We start from the raw sequence: 19,542 nt of genomic DNA, 5'->3' as shown, positions 1-19,542 counted from the left end.
ATGAGAAAGAAGAGAGATCTGATCTTAGAAAATTTAGCAGTTAGAAAGAAGCATCTGGGCATTAAAAAAGTACATATTTTTAAAGAAGCTAAGCTTGAAGAACTGGCTTTTTAATTTTGGTTTGGTTGTTCTAGGGATTGAACCCAAGGGTGTTCTACTTCCGAGCTATACTCCCAGCCCAATTTTTATTTTTAACTTTTCAAATAGGGTTTTGCTAGGTTGATAAAAGTCTCACTATTTGCTGAGGCTGTCCTCAAACCTGTGCCCTTCCTGTCTCAGCCTCCCAAGTACTGGGATTTCAGGCATATGCCACCAAGCCCAGCTTTGGAATGGTGTTTTATTTATTTTTGCATTGCTGGGGATTGAATCTAGGGGCATTCTACCTATGAGCTATACCCCAGCCCTATTTTTTATTTATTTTGAAACAGGGTCACACTAAGTTGCAGATGGCCTCATAAGTAGCTGAGGCTGGTGACAAACCTGCAATCATCTTAGCCTCCCAAGTACTGGGATTACAGGTAAGTGCCACCATGTCCAGCTAGAATGGTTGATGGATGGTAAATTACAGTAGTCATTTTCCTTAAAGGAAATAATATAGTCCCCAAAATAATGTTTCTAGCAAATTTTAAAGGATTCATTAAAGGGGGAATCTTCAGTGGATTTGTGCCTAATGTACCATAACACTAATGGGTTTACCACAAGTATTAATGACATTAGAAATCAGCTATACTTCTATTGCTTTTATTTGTATATTTCATTCGTACTGTGTTGTTTATAACTTTTATCTCGTTTTTTCATATTTTAGACCTGGAATGGCCAGATATCAAGGTGAAGTTCAAAGTTTGAAATTGGATGATGATTCAGTTATAGAAGGAGTAAGTGACCAAGTACTTGTGGCAGTTGTGGTCAGTTTCACTTTGATTGCTACCCTGGTATATGCACTATTCAGGTGAGATTAAAGGAATGAATGAATTGAATTACTTTATATTTACAAGGATCACTCACTCTGATTCCTTATTTTGATTCCTCTTTGACTCATATAAAGTAATATGTAGTACTTAATATGAAAATCAAGTATCTTAGTGATCATATATATTTTCTAGTTTATTTCCCATTGGATCATGAATGTTAACATTTCTGGTCTAACCAGACAGTATTTAAATTTATCATTCCAGATTTTGGTTAAAATGTTAATATTTCCTATGGGACTATAATAGTTTATTTTATTTTATTTATTTATTTTTTTTGTGTGCGTGTGGGTCTGGGAATGAAACTCAGGGGCATTTGACCTCCGAGCTACACCCCCTGCCCTATTTTTTATTCTTTATTTTGAAACCAGGTCTCACTGAGTTGCAGAGGGCCTCACTAAGTAGCTGAGGCTGTCCGCGAACTGCGATCCTCCAGGTCTCAGCCTCCTGAATGCTGGGATTACAAGCGTGCGCCACCACGCCTGGCTGGGACTATATTAGTTAAAAAAAATTAGTTTTTATAATTGAGTAAGTGATATAGATAATATATATAAAATATTTTAGTTTTTAAATGGAAAAACTGAGCCAGAAAAGAAAAAAAGACATGAATTGTACAAAAGAAGTTAATATTAGAATCAATTTTAATTAATCTTTTGGATGTGTGTGTGTCTGTCTGTCTGTGTGTCTGTTACTAGGGACTGAACCAGGGGCAGTCTATCTCCACGCTACACCCCCAGCCCATTTTAGTTTTTGTTTGTTTGTTTGTTTGTTTGTTTTGAAACAGGGTCTCTAGATTGCTGAGTCTCACTACATTCCTGAGGCTGGCTTTAAACCTGTCAGCCTCCTGTCTCAGTCTCCCAACTACTGGAAGTACAAACATGTATCACCATGTCTCTCGTTTATTTTATGCTTTTATTGGTGCACTGTATTCTCACATCATAATGTAAATCATGTTGACAATGACATACATGTACACAGCACTTAGTGTCCACCTCCTCCCACCTGCTATTACCCTCCCTCCCAGTAGAGTACCCAGATTGACATTGGTATACTCACATGTATACATATAGTCCATGGTAGTATTTCCATTGATGAACCTCAGTCTTCCTCCTCCCCTACCCTTAAATTTCCCTGGCTCCACTGAGGTTATTATCGAGTCCCTCTGGTATCCCAATTACTCTCTAGGTTGCACATATTAGAGAAAACATGATGCTTCACAATCTGTGACTACCATGCCTATCTTAATTAATCTTAATTAACTTATAAAATCAGAAATAATATTTTAAGGCCTCATGTCTAAGGAAGACGCTGGCTATTGTGTGTGTGTGTGTGTGTGTGTGTGTGTGTGTGTGTGTGTGTTTTAAGGTACTAGGGATTAAACCCAGGGGCATTTTACCTCCGAGCTATACTCCTTGCCCTTTTTTTATTCTTTATTTTGAAAGAGGATCTCACCAAGTTGCAGAGGGCCTCACTGAAAGTAGCTGAGGCTGGTCGGGAATCTGCAATACTCCTGTCTCAGCCTCCCATGTACTAGGATTACAAGTATGTGCCACCACACCTGGCTTATTTGTGGATTTTTAATCCCCCAAATCCAAATCAGTGTTTCCAATAAAAACTGTAAAAATGATTATTAAACAGAATGTAAACACTTAGAACAATGGTTATTTTTTTACCTCTTCATTGATAACCTCTTAATTTGATGATATTGTCTTGAATTCAGTAGGGTGTTTTTATGAAGTGATACTCCATTGTGGTGCTGGTGATAGAGTTGTGGATATAATGGGTAAATGATGCCTGAATGATAGCAGATTTAAGTGAATTGATAATCAACTGGTAGGTTGTTTGGGAGAATATTAACTAAGATTTTAATATAAACCAAATGGGAGAGCTGGGCGTGGTGGTGCATGCTTGTGATCCCCGCATGCTTGGGAGGCCGAGACAGGAGGATCGCTCAGGTTTGAAGCCAGCCTCAACTACTCAGTGAGGCTCTCAGCAACTTAGTGAGACCCGGTTTCCAAATAAAATATAAAATAGGTCTGGGAGTATAGCACGGAGGTAGAAAGCCTCTGGGTTCCATCCCCAGTACCACCAAAAAATAAAAAACCATATAGGAGGATATTATATACTGCTACAAGACTTTATTCTTAGGCCTGTTCTGTTCATTTCTAATAGCAAATAGGGTGGAGACATAAGAAGTATACTTATTAAATCATCAGTTGAAACTGAGCATGGTTGCACACGCTTGTAATCCCCATGCTTGGGAGGCTGAGACAGGAGGATCACACAGGTTCGAAGCCAGCCTCAGCTACTTAGTGAGGCTCTCAGCAACTTAGTGAGAACCTATTTCCAAATGAAATATAAAATAGGTCTGGGAGTATAGCCCAAAGGATTGATATTGTTAAAAGTCCATACTACTCAAAGCAGTCTACAGATTAAATGCAATCTCTATCGAAAATTCAATGTCATTTTTCCACAGAACTAGAAAAAATAACCCTAAAGTGTGTATGGACCCATAAAAAATCCTAAACAAAGCTAAAGGCATCATACTATGTGATTTCAAAATTGACTAAACAATTATGATAAGCAAAATCTCAGGGTACTAGTGTAAAAAACTGAAATACTATAGACCAATGGAACCTAAAAGAGATCAGAAAATAAATTTTTACATTTATTGTCAGTTGGTCTTCGGCAAAATTGCTAAGGACACACAGTAGAGAAAGGTCAGCCTTAAATAAAAGATGTTGGGGAAGTTGTATATCCACATGTGCAAGAACAAAACTGGACCCTTTTCTCATACCATATATAAAAAAGTCAGCTGGACATAGTAGTACACATAATCCCAGCCACTTGGGAGTCAGAGGCAGGAGAATCATAAGTTCCAGGGCAGCATGAGCAACTTAGCAAGATCATGTGTAAAAATAAAAACAGCTGCTGATGTAGCACAGTCATAGAGTACCTCTGGGTTCAATACATAATACTGAAAAAAAAATTCAAAATGGATCAAGGAGCCAGGCATGGTGGCGCACACCTTAACCCCAATACTTAGAGGCCAACACAGGAAGATTGCATGTTCAAGTACAACCTCAGCAATATAGCAAGACTTCCTCAACCTAACAAGACCCTGTTTCCAAACAAAATAAAAGGGCTGGAGGTGGAGCTCAGAGGGAATGCTCCTGGGTTCAATCCCCAGTACACACACACACACACACACACACACACACACACACACACACACGTATTAAGTCTTGACACCTACTTAGGAGGCTGAGATAGGAAGATTGCAAGTTCAAGGCCAGCTTCAGCAACTTAGCAAGTCACCAAGCAGCTTAGTGAGACCCTGTTTCAAAATAAAAAGTATTTATATATGGGGAAGGGGAGAGAGTAAGGAGAGAGCTGGCAGAAAGCTCACCAGGTGCTGTGTGTATATATGCCCCTAACTTTCTGAACTACTTTAATGATGCGAGACTACTTGCATCAGTAAAAGTATATATTAGCACCGGGCGTAGCAGCACACACTTGTAACTTAGTAAGACCCTGTTTCCAAATAAAATATTAAATAGGTCTGGGAGTGTAGCCCAGAGGTAGAAGGGTTCCATCCCCAGTACCACACACACAAAAAAATATATATATTGAACTCAGGGGCATTCTACCTCCTAGCTATACCCTCAGACCTATTTTTTATTCTTTATTTTGAAGGAGTGTCTCACTAAATTGCAGAGAGGTTCACTAAGTAGCTAAGGCTGGCTGTGAACCTGTAAACTTCCTTTCTCAGCCAATCAAGTACTGGAATTAAAAGCATACACCATCATGCCCAGCTAAAAAATATTTTTAAAAAGGGCTGGGTGAGTAGCTCAGACTAGAATGACCCCTGGATTCAATCTCTCATATCCCCCCAAAAAAGAAGAGGGGAGGAATTACATGGCATTGGTCTTGGCAGTGACTCTGGGTTTCACCCCAAAAACATAGGCAACAAGAACAAAAATAGACAAATGAGATTATGCCTAATATGTTTCTTTTTTGAGCTTTCTACCACCAGGCTATACTCCCAGACCTATTTTATATTTTATTTGGAAACAAGGTCTCACTAAGTTGCTGAAAGCCTCACTAAGTAGCTGAGGCTGGCTTTGGACCTGTCTCAGCCTCCCAAGTGCGGAGATTACAAGCATTTGCCACCATGCCTTGCTAATTAAAATGTTACTGCGTGAGAAAGGAAATAGTCAATAGTGAAGAGGCAGTCTACAGATTGGAAGAAAAATATTTGCATGCGTGTGTGTGTGTGTGTGTGTGTGTGTGTGTGTGTGTGTGTTGCTAGGGATTAAAGCCAGGAACATTCGACCTCTGAGCTATACCCCCAGCCCATTTTTCATTATTTATTTTGAAAATAGGGTTTCACCAAGTTGCAAGAAGACTCACTAAGTAGCTGAGGCTGGCCGAGAACCTGTGACCCTCCTGTCCCAGCCTCCCAAGTACTGGGATTACAAACGTGCACCACCACACCTGGCTACATTGCTATACTCTGATGAAGAGTTAATATCCAAACTATATAAGGAACTACACTCAATAGCAAGAAAAAAATCAATTAAAAATGTGCAAAGAACCTGGGCATGGTGGCACATGCCTGTAATCCTAGAATTTGGGAGGCTGAGACCGAAAGATTGCAGATTTGAGGCCAGACTCAGCAACTCAGACGCTGTTTCAAACTGAAAAATAAAATAGGGCAGGCAGTATAGCTAGAGGTAGAATGTCCATGGGTTAAATCCCCAGCACCCCCCCACACACACACCAAAAACAAACAAACAAACAAACAAAAACAGTAAAGAGCTCGGCACCTGTAATCCTAGACACTCAGAATATTGAGGCAAGGAGGATCACAACTTGGAGGCCAGCCTCTGCAACTTAGCAGGATCCTGTCTCAAAAAGGGCTGAGAAGCCCGGCGTGGTAGCGCACACTTATAATCCCAGCATTTGGGAAACTGAGACAGGAGGATCCAGGTTCGTGGCCATCCTCAGCTACTTAGGCCCTTTACAACTCAGTGAGACATGTTTTAAAATAAAGAATAAAAAATAGGGCTCAGAGATAGAATGCCCCTGGGTTCCATCCCCAGTATTGCAAAAATAAATAAATAAATAAATAAATAAATAAATAAATAAATAAATAAAGGCTGGCCACGAACCTATGATCCTTCCATTTCAGCCTCTCAAATACTGGGATTACAAACTTGTGCCATCATGCCCAGCTCAGGACAATCATTTTAAACTGTAAAACATTCAAGGAGAATTGTCAGAGTGGTGAAAGCTACAGAAGCAAATAATATAAAATGCCTGAGCCAACTAGGAATATCTAGCTTAGGGAAAGGAACTCTTGAACATCAAAGCCGTCTTTAAATGTGAAGAGGGCTTGTTTTCTTGGAAAAATAAAACGACGACAGGTGGACGGTGTATGCCTCTAGTGCCAACTCTCAGAGGGTGAGGTAGGAGAGTCCCCTCAGCCTAGCAGTTTGAGACCAGCCTGGGCAACATAGTGAGACCCCATTTCAAAAACTAAAAAATTGTCTCTTTGTATGTCTCTTCTTATACTTGAAGTTCCTGCCTCCTTTCCAGGGCTTTTCACAACCCAATTTAAGAGTTTTGATTTTTTCCCCTTTCAGAGAACACAGAAGTAACATAAATCGTTAACAATCACAACAAATATACTTTGTTCTATATTACATCTACCACCTTCCTTGGCATCTTACTTTTAGACCTACTTAGTGTCAAATGCATGTCATTTTCTTATACCTAAGGTGATCATCTGTTCCACTTTTTGTTTTTGTGGTACTGGGGATTGAACCCAGGGGCACTCTACCTCTGGGCTATACCTCCAGCCCTGTTTCTTATTCTTTATTTTGAAACAGGGTCTCACTAAGTGGCTGAGAGTCTCACTCAGTTACGGAGGGCCTTACTTTTCTATGTTATTTACTTCTAGTTTCTGTTCTATTTACCTCCCCATAAACCTGAAAAGTTAGGAGAAAGATCTAATTAGGTATAGAAAATTACTGAAGTACACAATAATATGTAGAACTGTATAGATGCTTATTTTTTTTAAATTTCACAAAAGAAATAAATGTATTAGTTCTTTTTATTACTTTTGAGCTTGCAATTAATATTTGAACTTGAAATCAGCCAGTGATTGCTGATCTGGGAAGAACACACCAGTGAGTAGCCTGAAATGTGTAGTCCTTGAATTAGAGTGTACTTGTCAGTTACATTTAGTAATTACCAATAGTTCCCAGTCAAAAATTGGACCCAGAAGGTAAGTGGATTAATCTTACAGTATTTTATATTCATGGTTTATTTTATTCTATCCAACAGAAATGTACATCAGAACATTCACCCAGAAAACCAAGAACTAGTAAGGGTGCTTCGAGAACAACTTCAAACAGAACAGGTACTGTTATATATACATTTACATAGGGAGTAGATGTTATAACTCTGTGCATGCAATTATGGTGAAACATTAATAAGAAATTACTTTTAAGAAATATGGGCTTCAAGTCAGGGATGTTGGTGCATGCTCGTAATCCCAGCATTTGGGAGGCTGAGACTGGAGGATCAAGGTTCACAGTCAGCTACTTAGTGAGGCCCTTTGCAACTCAGTGAGACCATGTTTCAAAATAGAGAATAAAAAATAGGGCTGGAGGTATAGCTTAGAGGTAGAAGGCCCCTGGGTTTCATCCCCAGTACTGCAGGAAAAAAAAGGGGGGCTTCAAATTGCCTTAAATTGTTCTATACATTCTATGTTTTCAGATTAAGAAAATTGCATAGATAGTCTTAATCCATTGAGATGTTTGCATGTTTTGTTTTTTATTAACTTACTTTAAAAAAGAGTGTTTTTTACTATTATTTATTTGTACAAAAATAATCACCATAATTGGCCTTAACTTAAATCTAGTGGAAAAACTATCTTTTTGAGTCTTCTCCCTGAGCTGTCCAGCAATGGAGCCCACCACAGAGAATGAGGAGAATGGAAGAGGTACGGTGACAGGGGAATGTGTCAATAGGCTCCCAGTGCTCAGACCTCCCTCCATTAAATAATTCACCAAAGTGAAGCCCATTAGCTGAGGCGCCTTCAGGAAAACTGTATCTGGAGCAGAAAGGCAGCAACTTGTATGCACTGAAGGTTGTCAAAAAAGCAGATATGAGCTGGGGGCATGGTGGCACACACTTGTAATCCCAGTACTTGGGAAGGTGAGACACGAAGATCACAGGTTTGAAGACAGCCTCAGCAAATAGTGAGACTTTCATCAACCTATTGAGACCCTGTTTTGAAATAAAAATAAAATAGGGCTGGGGATGTAACTCAGAGGTAGAATGCCCCTGGGCCCAATTCTTAGTCTTACACACACACACACACACACACACACACACACACACACACACACGATCAATAAAAATCTGACTCATCAGATACAAGCTGAGAGAGATATATTGGCACTAAGCAAAAGTCCTTTCATTGTCTACTTATAGTCACTGTAGCAAGCATTGTCTACTTAATAATGGAATATCTTATTGGTGAAGATGTCAAGTCTCTGATACACATATATGGTTATTTTGGTGAAGAGATGGCTGTGAAATATATTTGTGAAATAACATTGGCACTAGACTACCTTCATAGACATGGAATCATTCACAGGGATTTGAAACCAGACAATATGCTTATTTCTAATGAGGGTCATATTAAACTGAGAGATTTTGGTCTCTCCAAAGTGACTTTGAATAGAGGTAAGAAATATAGTAGATATCAATATGATGGATAGATATACTTACAACACATTAATGGTTAAACCTAAACAAGATTATTTAAGAACCCCAGGACAAGTATTATCTCTCTTCAATTCTGTGGGATTTTTCATACCAGTTACAAAAAAACAAAAGAAAACAAAAACCAAGACTCTATAGATAACCTTTTGATCCACTCATCTAAAACATCACAGCTTTCTCAAGGATCAATTTATGTCTATAGAGCAAAAAGAGACTACTTCGTATTCTAGCAAACTACTGAAATCATGTCTTGAAACACTTGCCTCCAAACCCAGGAGTGCCTGTGAAATGTCTGACCCCAGATCTACTCCAGTCTAGGAAAAGGCTAGCTATGTGTTTGTCTCCAGTGAGACAGAATCAGAATGCCACAGCAGCCCCAAATGGGAAAAAGATGCCAGGAAAGTGATGAAGCATTTAGGTCTAAAATGATGAGTTGGAATATAGTTGAAAAATTATGTGCAGAAATCTACAAATGCCATCAAGGCCAAAAGTTTCCATAAAAAGGTTATCCCTTTCTCCCATTCATAACAGCAATGCCATTCCTGCTACAGGAAGCTCTTGTGTAAAGTCTGCTAAAAATGCTTCTCTGGAGAAGGTTCTTTGAAAGCAAGAGAACTGGATATAAATAATGTAAATGTGGCCACTGACATGAGATGATAAGGTTTCCACAAGTCAGATCAGTGGGCTGTGAATTCTAGTGCTGGGTCCAAAAACACCTTGGGAAAAGGAGTTTAAAGAGAAAGTTTGAGTTGGTTGACTCTATCCTTGTCAGCAAATTATAGAAAATAAAAAAATTGTGTAGAGTATAAGCATAGTAATAAAAATGATAGATTATTATACAAATCAAAGTTCAGGTTTAACTGCTGAAATCCAGGATCTTACGCTGTTGGTACATAGCAATCAGCAAAATGACTATGCTAGTAAGGAGAACATTGTTGATCATCTTAATAAGCTACAAACATCAGAAAAATTGCCTATACCACTAATAGCAAAAGGTCTTTATGTGTGAACTAGATGAAGTCTGTGAAAAGACTAATAAGGACTACCTAAATTGGGATTTTCTGTGATCTGATAATAACAGAACTCCTAAAGGTATTTGTGTAGACTCAGATTCATCTTTTTCTGCCACTTCTATCATGGAAAGTTCATTAGAAAGATAGTCCTTAGATAAAAGCATCAAATATTCTCTTTTAAGGAGTCAAATATTGAGCCAGGCATGGTGGCGCATGCTTGTAATCCCCGCACTTGGGAGGCTGAGACAGGAGGATCTCGCAGGTTCGAAGACAGCCTCGCTGGCTTAAGAGACCCTGTTTCCAAATAAAAAATAGGTCTGGGAGTTTAGCCCAGAGGTAGAAGGGCTTCCAGGAACCCCAGTACCATACAAAAATAAATTAATTAAATAAAATATAAAATAGGTCTGGGAGTATAGCCCGGAGGTAGAAAGCCCCTGGGTTCCACCCCCAGTGCCACCAAAAAAATAAAAAATAAAATAAAGAGTCAAATATTGAAGATCCACTTATTTTATTACCAAACTGACAAGAAAATACTTTGCCAAAAGATGAGAACCCTGATATCCAAGACAATAAACAAAAAATGTTAGCTCCTTCTTCAGAGGTGTTGAAAACATTAACCTTTTCTAAAAGAAATGCTATGATTTTTTGAATGTGTGTGTGTGTGTGTGTGTGTGTGTGTGTGTGTGTGTGTGTGTATTACTGGGGATGGAACCCAGGGGCTTTTCTACTTCTGGGCTATACTCCCAGACCTATTCTTTTATACTTTATTTGGAAACAGGGTCTCACTAAGTTGCTGAGAGCCTCACTAAGTAGCTGAGGCTGGCTTCGAGCCTGTGCGATCCTCCTGTCTCAGCCCCCCAAAGCACTGAGATTACAAGCATGTGTCACCATGGCTGGCTATCTTTTTGAAGTTTTAACAGTCATATTAATGCATCCAATAACTCTTAATCAAGATGAGCATTACTTCTTTTGATGCAATAGATGTATGCTGTTAGTGGCTCATACCCCATAGCTGTAACCCCCACTCAGAAAGGAAGATTCCCTATGCCATATCAGACCCCAAATCAGATCAAGTCAGGAACTTCATACTGAACCCCAAAGAGTGTGAAAAGAGGGGTAGTCCCAGTGGGTGATGGGCAAATTCTAGGAAATCCAGACTACTTGGCACCTGAGCTGTCATTGAACACCACCCATGGTCCTACAATAGACTAGTGGGCACTCAGAGTTTTCTTGTTTGAATTTCTAATTGGAATTCCCCCTTTTAATGATGAAAACACCACAACAAGTATTCAAGAATATTCTGAAAAGAGATATCCATTGGCCAGAAGGTGAAGAAAAGTTATTTGATAATACTTAAAATGCAGTAGAAATACTTGTAACCACGATGATACAAAGAGAGCTGGAATGAAAGAACGGAAACATCATCCTCTCTCTAATAATGTGGACTGGAAAAATCTGCAGCATCAAAATATGCCTTTCATACCCCAACCAAATAATGAAATAGATACATCCTATCTTTTTTTGTGTTTGTTTATTTTATTTTTTGTGGCACTAGGGATGGAACCCAAGGGCATTCTACCTCTGAGCTACAACCCCAGCCCTATTTTTTATTTTTATTTATTTATTTTTTGCAGTACTGGGGATGGAACCCCGGGGGCATTCTACCTTCAAGCCACACCACCAGCTTGATTTTTTATTCTTTACTTTGAAACAGAGTCTCACTGAGTTACAAAGGGCTTCACTAAGTAGCTGAGGCTGTCTGTGAACCATGACCCTCCTGTCTCAGCCTCCCAAATGCTGGGATTACAAGCAAGTGCTACCACACCCAGCCAGATAACATCCTGTTTTGAAGCCAGAATAATGTGCAGCACCTGACTCTATCTGGATTTAGTCTAAAGCATGTAAATGTCCCTCTTATCTAACCTTATGTTGTAGAATAAGATTCATAATTATATATTAATACTAGATTGAACAAAGGGGATCAAAATCTTTATTTTACCTGGGTTAGTGAACTTTTAATATATGGAAGAGCTTTCACAGAGTTAAAAGGCTATAAGGAATGTAATCAGTAAGTTCTTTTTTTTACTTAGATAAAATTTTACTTAATCATTCTGAGTCTGCTTTCTCATCTGTAAATTGGGTTGATACTACTCTTTTATAACCAGTAATTTATCTTAATCTCTGTATATAAAATAATCTTCAAAGCTTTTTTCATCTTACTTTACTTACTGCACTTTATGAAAAGTAAAGCATGAACAAACATGAATGACACTACTTGTATAGAGAGACCGTGAGGCACAGGCCTGACTTTCTTTCTCCTTTTGTGTTGATTTAGGTCCACCATTCTGTTTGATGTTAAGACAACAACAAAAACAAAATGTGCACTTTGATTTGAATGCAAATGACTTGCCCGTGATTGCCTGAAAAAACTGGTCTTGAGGGCAGTCACTTAGGGCAATGTTTGTAATCTCAGAAATGTGGCTGGCAAATTTCTTCACTCAGTGCTGTAATTCCTTTGAGGAATGAGTAGTAAACAAAAGGACTCTGGTCTTAGTTTACTAATGATACCCTTTGCTGCCTTGACTGCTTTTGGTGCTTGCCTCTAGGGGGTAGAGCTCAGTGGTAGAGCATTTGCCCAGCAGGTGTGAGGCCCTGTATTTGATCCCCAGCACTGCAAAAAAAACAAAACCGGAAAGACTAAACTAGGAAGGTTAGGTATGATACACTTTAAGCAATAATAGTAGCTTATTCAATTTTAATAGGAAATGTGATACATTGTAGTTTACAATCTTTTGTAACATCATCAGAGAGAACTTATCCTTAAAAATAATCATTTGCTTTTGCTTAATAAATATAATTGCAACAAGTAGATTGTCAACATCCTTCTTTTACAAATATATGCAGCATATGCAGCACTGAGATTCAGCCACAGGTCATACCTTAAATTCATTGATACTTTCGGCTTACTTAACTCCTAAACGAGCAGAGGTTCAAATTTAAATGGACTGTAAATTCTCTACTAATAATATGTTAAATACCATTGTTCATTTTTTTTTTTTCATTACTAGGGCTGGAACCCAGGGCATTCTACCTCTGAGATAAACCTCCAGCCTTATTTATTCTTTATTTTCAAACAGGGTCTCACTAAGTGGCAGAGGGCCTCACTAAGTAGTTGAGGCCAGCCGTGAACCTGCGATCCTCCTGTCTCAGCCGCCCAAGTATTGGGATTACAAGTCTGTGCCACCATGACTGACCTATTGTTCCTCTTATAAAAACAAAAACAAAAACTATCTTTTAAAACATATATACCCTGAGCTGGGCATGGTGGCGCACGCTTGTAATTCCAGCATTCAAGAGGCTGAGACAGGAGGATCACAGTTCGTGGACAGCCTCAGCAGCTACTACTTAGGCCCTTTGCAACTCAGTGAGACTGTGTTTCAAAATAAAGAATATCAAAATTATACCATTCACAAGAAGATGGAAAGCCCTGGAGAACATTATGTTAAGTGAGATCAGCCAAGCACAGAAGGAGACGGTACATATGTTTCCTCTAATATGCCCAAACTAGGAAACACAGAGGATACCAGTGGGACTCCAGATAATGGAGGGGAAATATCAGCAAAGTTTGAATGGAAAGATAGGAGAGGAGGAAGGCTGATCTTGATTAATGAGGGTCTACATCAGAATATGTGTAAAATTATGAATATGACATGGTTAACCTGGACAACCATTGGTGGGAGGGGGGAAGGGAAAATGGGGAGGGGGGAGAGGGCACCAAATATAGTTTAAATGTATACCATTTATGTTCAATAAAAACTTTGTTTAGCCGGGCGTGGTGGCGCACGCTTGTAATCCCCGCGCTTGGGAGGCTGAGACAGGAGGATCGCACGGGTTCAAAGCCAGCCTCAGCTACTGAGTGAGGCTCTCAGCAACTTAGTGAGACCCTGTTTCCAAATAAAATATAAAAAATAGGTCTGGGAGGATAGCTCAGAGGTAGAAAAGCCCCTGGGTTCCACCCCCAGTACCACACAAAAAAATAAATAAGAAAAAAAACAACATACATACCCTAAGACCTTCACAGAAATGACTAGAAAGGGCAGCTGTTTTTTGTTTTTCCACTGCTTCCTTTTCTTCATTGGCCTAATTAATAGAACTAGTTAAGCAAAGAAGATGTCTTTCCTCTGCCAGTTCTTTACATTTTACCAGATGGAATTAAGAACCAAAATTGCAATATAGTTTATGAAATAGTTTAAGTAGTTTGGAATAAGTGGGATATATATATACAGTTAATTAATAGTTGTAAAGGTTGAATTATGTGGAATATTATGTACCTTCAGACCTAGATAGCTAACATTAAAAACAACAATTACAAATTACTTTCTGAGCCAGATGTTGTGGTGCATACCTGAAATCCTAGCACTTGGGAGGCTGAGACAGGGGGATGGCAGATTTGCAGTCAGCCTCAGCAATTTAGTGAGACTCTGTTTCAAAAGAAAAAAAGAGTTGGGAGTGTATTTGCTCAGAGATAGAATGTTCCTAGGCTCAACCCCAAACTCTACAAAAATAAATACATGACAGATAGATAGACTGGTAGACTGATTGATTGATTGCTGGGTGTGGTAGCTTATGCCTATAGTCCAGGTTCTTGGGAGGCTAAGATAGGAGGATCAAAGTTTCAAAGTCAGCCTCAGAAACTTAGGAAGCCCAAGCCAGGCCTGGGGGCACACACTTGTAATCCCTGCGCTTGGGAGGCGGAGACAGGAGGATCGCACAGGTTTGAAGCCAGCCTGGCTGGTTTAAGAGACCCTGTTTCCAAATAAAAAGTATAAAAATAGGCCTGGGAGTGTAGCCCTGAGGTAGAAGGGCCCCAGTACCACCAAAAAAGAAAAGAAAAGAAACTTAGGAAGCCCACAGCAACTAAGCAAGACAGTGTTTCAAAGTAAAAAATAAAAATAAAATAGGGCCAGGAGTGTAGCTCAGAGGTCCCCATTATCAACACACACACACACACACACACACACACACACACACACACACACACACACGCTGCATTCTACTGGGAATAGTGGTATATGCCTGTCATTCCAATACTTGGAAGGCTGAGACAGGAGGATCACAGTTTTGAAGCCAGACTCAGCCACTTAGCAAGACCTTCTACAACCTAGAGAGACCCTGTTTCAAAATTAAAAAATAAGCTGGGCATGGTGGTGCATGCTTGTGATCCCAGTACTTGGGAGGATCATAGGTTTATGGCCAGCCTCAGCAACTTAGTGAAATGCTCTTTCAAAATTAAAAAAAAATACATATATAGGTCTGGGGTGTAGCTTAGAGGTAGAATGCCCCTGGATCTAATCTTCATCCTCCTCCTCCTACTACTGCTACTACTAATAATAATAATTAAAGAAAAATAGCTTTTATATCCAAATTTTAGTTCCAATGAAATTTTTATAATTTATCCATTCACCAACTAGCTTTTTAATTTTTGCCATAAGTCAGAAATCATTTTAGGCATTGGAAATTGATTTGTGAACAGATAAAATCCTACCCTCGTGGAACTTTTTTTTTTTTTTTTTTTTTTTGGTGGTGGTACTGGGGTTCCTGGAAGCCCTTGTACCTCCGGGCTACACTCCCAGACCTATTTTTACATTTTTTTATTTGGAAACAGGGTCTCCTAAGCCAGCGCGCAGGGCTGGCTTCGAACCTGCGCGATCCTCCTGTTTCTGCCTCCCAAGCGCGGGGATTACAAGCGTGCGCCACCACGCCCGGCTACCCTCGTGGAACTTTATGATGCAAGAATAGTTTAGGCATATTTGTAGTACACTGTTCTAGAAATGTTGTTTACAATAATCCATGAACAACTGTCTTATTTTTCAAAGATGCTAAGTAAAGCAGTTACTATCATTTACATTAACATATGAGATCACTAAGATTTGCTTATTACATGAATAGGTTCTGGTATACAGGAGGCTCAAACTGAGGTGTATCTTTTAGATTTCTTTGTCCATGGTCTTATCTGTCTCACATATTCCTTACCTTCGAACTACAGCTCTTGGAGCCAAAATAAATCTAGTTACTTTAGCCAATTCTGTGTTGTCTGAAGAAGTAGCCACTTAGCTACACATGGCTGAGTTAATTAAAATTAGTAAAATTTAAAATTCAGTACTTTAGCCACACTTGCCACATTTGAAGTGTTCAGTAACCACATGTAGTTAGTGGCTACCATGAGTAGCACAGACACAGATTTCTATCATTGCAGAGAGTTCTACTGGACAGCAATGGTAATTGGTTTTTGTTGTTTTGTCAATTTCAAAAAGAACTAAGGAGAAAATATGGAAAGGGGATCATTAAATGCTATACATTTTTCTTTTTGTGTTGTTAAAACTGAAACAAGCTGGCGTGGTGGTACACACTTGTAATCCCAGTATTTGGCAGGCATGACAGAAGGATCATGCAGGTTCGAAGCCAGCCTCAGCAGTTTAGCAAGACTGTCAATAACTTAATGAGACCCTACTTCCAAATAAAATATTAAATAGGTCTGGGAATGTGGCCTGGAGGTAGAAAGCCCCTGGGTTGCATCCCCAGTACCACAAAAATATAAAATAAATAAAACTGAAACAACAGCTGGGCATGGTGGCACATGTTTGTAATTCCAGCATTTGGGAGGCTGAGACCCAAGGATCTATGAAACCCAAGAATATATGCTGGGACCTATCAAAACACGTGGTGGTGGTGGTGGTGGTTGTTGTTGCTGCTGTTGTTGTTTTGGTACGGGGGTTGAACCCAGAGCCATATTATCTCCAAGTTATATCCCTAGCCTGGATTTATTTCTTATTTGGAAACAGGGTCTCACTAGTTGTGGAGGGCCTTGCTAAATTGCCACAGCTGGCTTTGAACCTACAGTCCTCCTGTCTCAGCCTCCCGAGTACTGGGATTACAAGCCTGTACCACCAAACCCAGCTTAAAACAGGGTTTTATTTGTTTTCTTTTTGTGGTATTGGGGATGGAACCCAGGAGCATTCTACCTCCAAGCTACACCCTGACCCTATTTTTTATTCTTTATTTTGAAACAGGGTCTCACTGAGTTGCAAAGGGCCTCACTAAGTAGCTGAGGCTGTCCACAAACCACAGTCCTCCCGACTCAACCTCCTAAATGCTGGGATTACAAGTATGCGCCACCACGCCTAGCTTAAAACAAGTTTTGATAAATTTTCTTTTCTTTTTGCAGGACTGGGGATGGAACCCAGGGGCATTTGACCTATGAGCTACACATCACCTGCCCTATTTTTTATTCTTTATTTTGAAACAGAATCTCACTAAGTTGCTGGCAGAGGGCCTTACTAAGTAGCTGAGGCTGGCTGCTAACCGCGATTCTCTGGTCTCAGCCTCCTGAATACTGGGATTACAAGTGTGCGCCACCACACCCGGCTTTTGATAAACGTTTTTAAAAACAGACATCTCGCTGGGCAGACATCTCACGGTGATGCACACTTGTAAATCCCCGTGCTTGGAAGGCAGAGACAGGAGGATTGTGCAGGTTCGAAGCCAGCCGCGCTGGCTTAAGGGACCCTGTTTCCAAATAAAAAATATAAAAATAGGTCTGGGAGTGTAGCCCAGAGGTAGAAGGGTTTCCAGGAACCCCAGTACCACCAAAAAAAAAAAAAAAAAAAAAAAAACCAGACATCTCATACTAGTGCTAAGTACTTTCCTAGGTCCTAAAAGTACTACAGTAAGTCCTGCAGATGAAGTCCTTGCCTTCTTGGCTCTAATTACTGGATGCTTCTTGTCCTGGCAACTGTACTCAACACAACTGTTGAATCACAACAGTGATGTAACAGAAGAAATAATAACATTTACTAATTTGACTATGTGAAGGATTAAGTTCAAGTTACCAGTGGTCTTAAATTTTTCTGCTTCCAAACAAGGAAGTATTCTCGGAAATTTCAATTCTGGTCTTGTGTGAGGCATAGCAAATATGCATATAAGTCAGAAAGACAGTTGTTAATGGGGGAAATAAAGATGTTAAAGATAAAAAAAAAAAAAAAAGACAGGCATGGTGGCGCACTCTTGTAATCCCAGTACCCGGGAGGCTGAGACAGGAGTATCGCAGGTTTGCAGCCAGCTTCAGCTACTTAGTGAGACCTTGTTTCAAAATAAAGAATAAAAAATAGGGTTTGGGGTGTAACTCAGTGGTAAAATGCCCAGCACAAAAAAAAAAAAAAAAGAAAAAGAAAAGAAAAAAAGTTAATGTCTTTTTTTTGGGGGGGGGGATTGAACCAAGGGCCATACACATAATAAGCAGGTGTTCTGCCACTGTCTGTAGGCTGATATTTCTAATTCTTCAGTTTATGTATTAGCTGAGTTTTGTTACTTAGAGTAACTTATTCTGATAGAGTAAAAGAGAAACTCCTGAGTTAATTTTGTGTGTGTGTGTGTGTGTGTGTGTGTGTGTGTGTGTGTTGTGTGTGTGTGTTGTATTTGTGGTACTTGGGATTGAACCCAGGGACATTCTACCTCTGATCTATACTCCCAGCTCTTTTTATTTTTTGTTTGGAAACAGGGTCTTGCTAGGTTATTGAGAGTCTCTCTGCATTGTTGAGGCTATGCTTGAATCTGTGATCCTCCTATCTCAACCTACCAAATACTAGGATTCTAAGCATGTTACACCATATGCAGCTAGTTGGAGGTGTTTTGTTTGTTTGTTTCTGTTTTTAGTGGTACTAGGGGAGGAACGCAGGGGCTTTCTACCTCTGGGCTATACTCCCAGACCTTTGTTAGATTTTTTTTTTTTTTTGAAACAGGGTCTCACTAAGTTGCTGCAAGCCTCACTAAGTAGCTGAGGCTGCTAGTTTTTTTTTTTAATCTTTAAATTGTATCTAAAAAGGAAGGTAGACACTATGTAGCTTAAATAAAACAAAAAAGTAGCTTCATAACTTTATCAAACTTGTAAGACCTTAAACTATTGCATATCAAAAAATTGATGATTATAAACTATTGACGGTGCTCTTAAGTATAATTTAACATAAAGACCACTTCAAAAGCTTTGTGTGTAAGCTGGGCGTGGTGGCGCACGCTTGTAATCTCAGCATTTGGGAGGCTGAGACAAGAGGATCGCGGTTCGCGGACAGCCTCAGCTACCTAGTGAGGCTCTTTGCAACTTAGTGAGGCCCTGTTTCAAAATAAAGAATAAAAACTAGGGCAGGGGGTATAGCTGGGAGGTCGAATGCCCCTGGGTTCCATCCCCAGACCCGCAAAAAAAAAAAAAATCTCTGTGTGTAAAACATAAGTTGTATATGTGTCTTCTCAGCAGGATGCACCTGCTGCTGCTCGACAGCAGTTCTACACTGACATGTACTGTCCAATCTGTTTACATCAAGCCTCCTTACCTGTTGAAACAAACTGTGGACACCTCTTTTGTGGTAAGCAAACAATGCTAAACTTAGTAGAAGTGACTATTTTTTTTTGAAGATTTAAAGAAGTTTATTAAAAGATAGAAATACAGGTGATAGGTACAGCTTCATACCAGACTGGCATGGAGGGGTGACTCAAATGAATACACCAGAAGTGACTATTTACACCAAAACATACATACATACATACATACATACATACATACATACATAGGCTGTATCCCTAATTTTCTTTCTCTTTGTCACATTTTATATTTTCTTAATAGGGTAGATTGCTTCTACTGTCCTGCCCTTCTTGGGAACCAAGTATATTTAACATCTAATATGCTAAACAAGATATTTGTTTAAATTTTC

At 39.4% G+C, this 19,542-nt stretch overlaps 1 protein-coding gene and 2 pseudogenes across 3 annotated transcripts in view; all 3 read left to right on the top strand.

Annotated features, from left to right (window-relative positions):
* Positions 1–805: 805 nt before the first annotated feature.
* Positions 806–19,542, top strand: part of RNF170 (ring finger protein 170) — a gene marked incomplete at its 3' end in the record, with an annotated part of 39,479 nt that continues 20,742 nt past the window's right edge. Inside the window, exons 1-3 of the mRNA XM_080710641.1 lie at positions 806–949; positions 7,320–7,395; positions 19,089–19,197. Coding sequence (XP_080566767.1) covers positions 813–949; positions 7,320–7,395; positions 19,089–19,197 — 322 coding nt within the window. The 5' untranslated portion in view covers positions 806–812. The remainder of the gene's footprint in view (positions 950–7,319; positions 7,396–19,088; positions 19,198–19,542) is intronic.
* Positions 7,944–8,927, top strand: LOC308273035 (serine/threonine-protein kinase greatwall-like; annotated as a pseudogene). The gene is made up of 2 exons: positions 7,944–8,174; positions 8,390–8,927. The product of its transcript is annotated as a serine/threonine-protein kinase greatwall-like (transcript).
* On the top strand, positions 9,592–12,205 carry LOC308273648 (serine/threonine-protein kinase greatwall-like; annotated as a pseudogene). Its single transcript has 4 exons — positions 9,592–9,688; positions 10,279–10,434; positions 10,693–11,306; positions 12,117–12,205. The product of its transcript is annotated as a serine/threonine-protein kinase greatwall-like (transcript).

Source organism: Muscardinus avellanarius (assembly GCF_963383645.1).
Source record: "Muscardinus avellanarius genome assembly, chromosome: 14".
Taxonomy (NCBI): domain Eukaryota; kingdom Metazoa; phylum Chordata; class Mammalia; order Rodentia; family Gliridae; genus Muscardinus; species Muscardinus avellanarius.
Note: the sequence above shows the minus strand (reverse complement) of the source record. Positions and strands in the feature narration are given on the sequence as shown.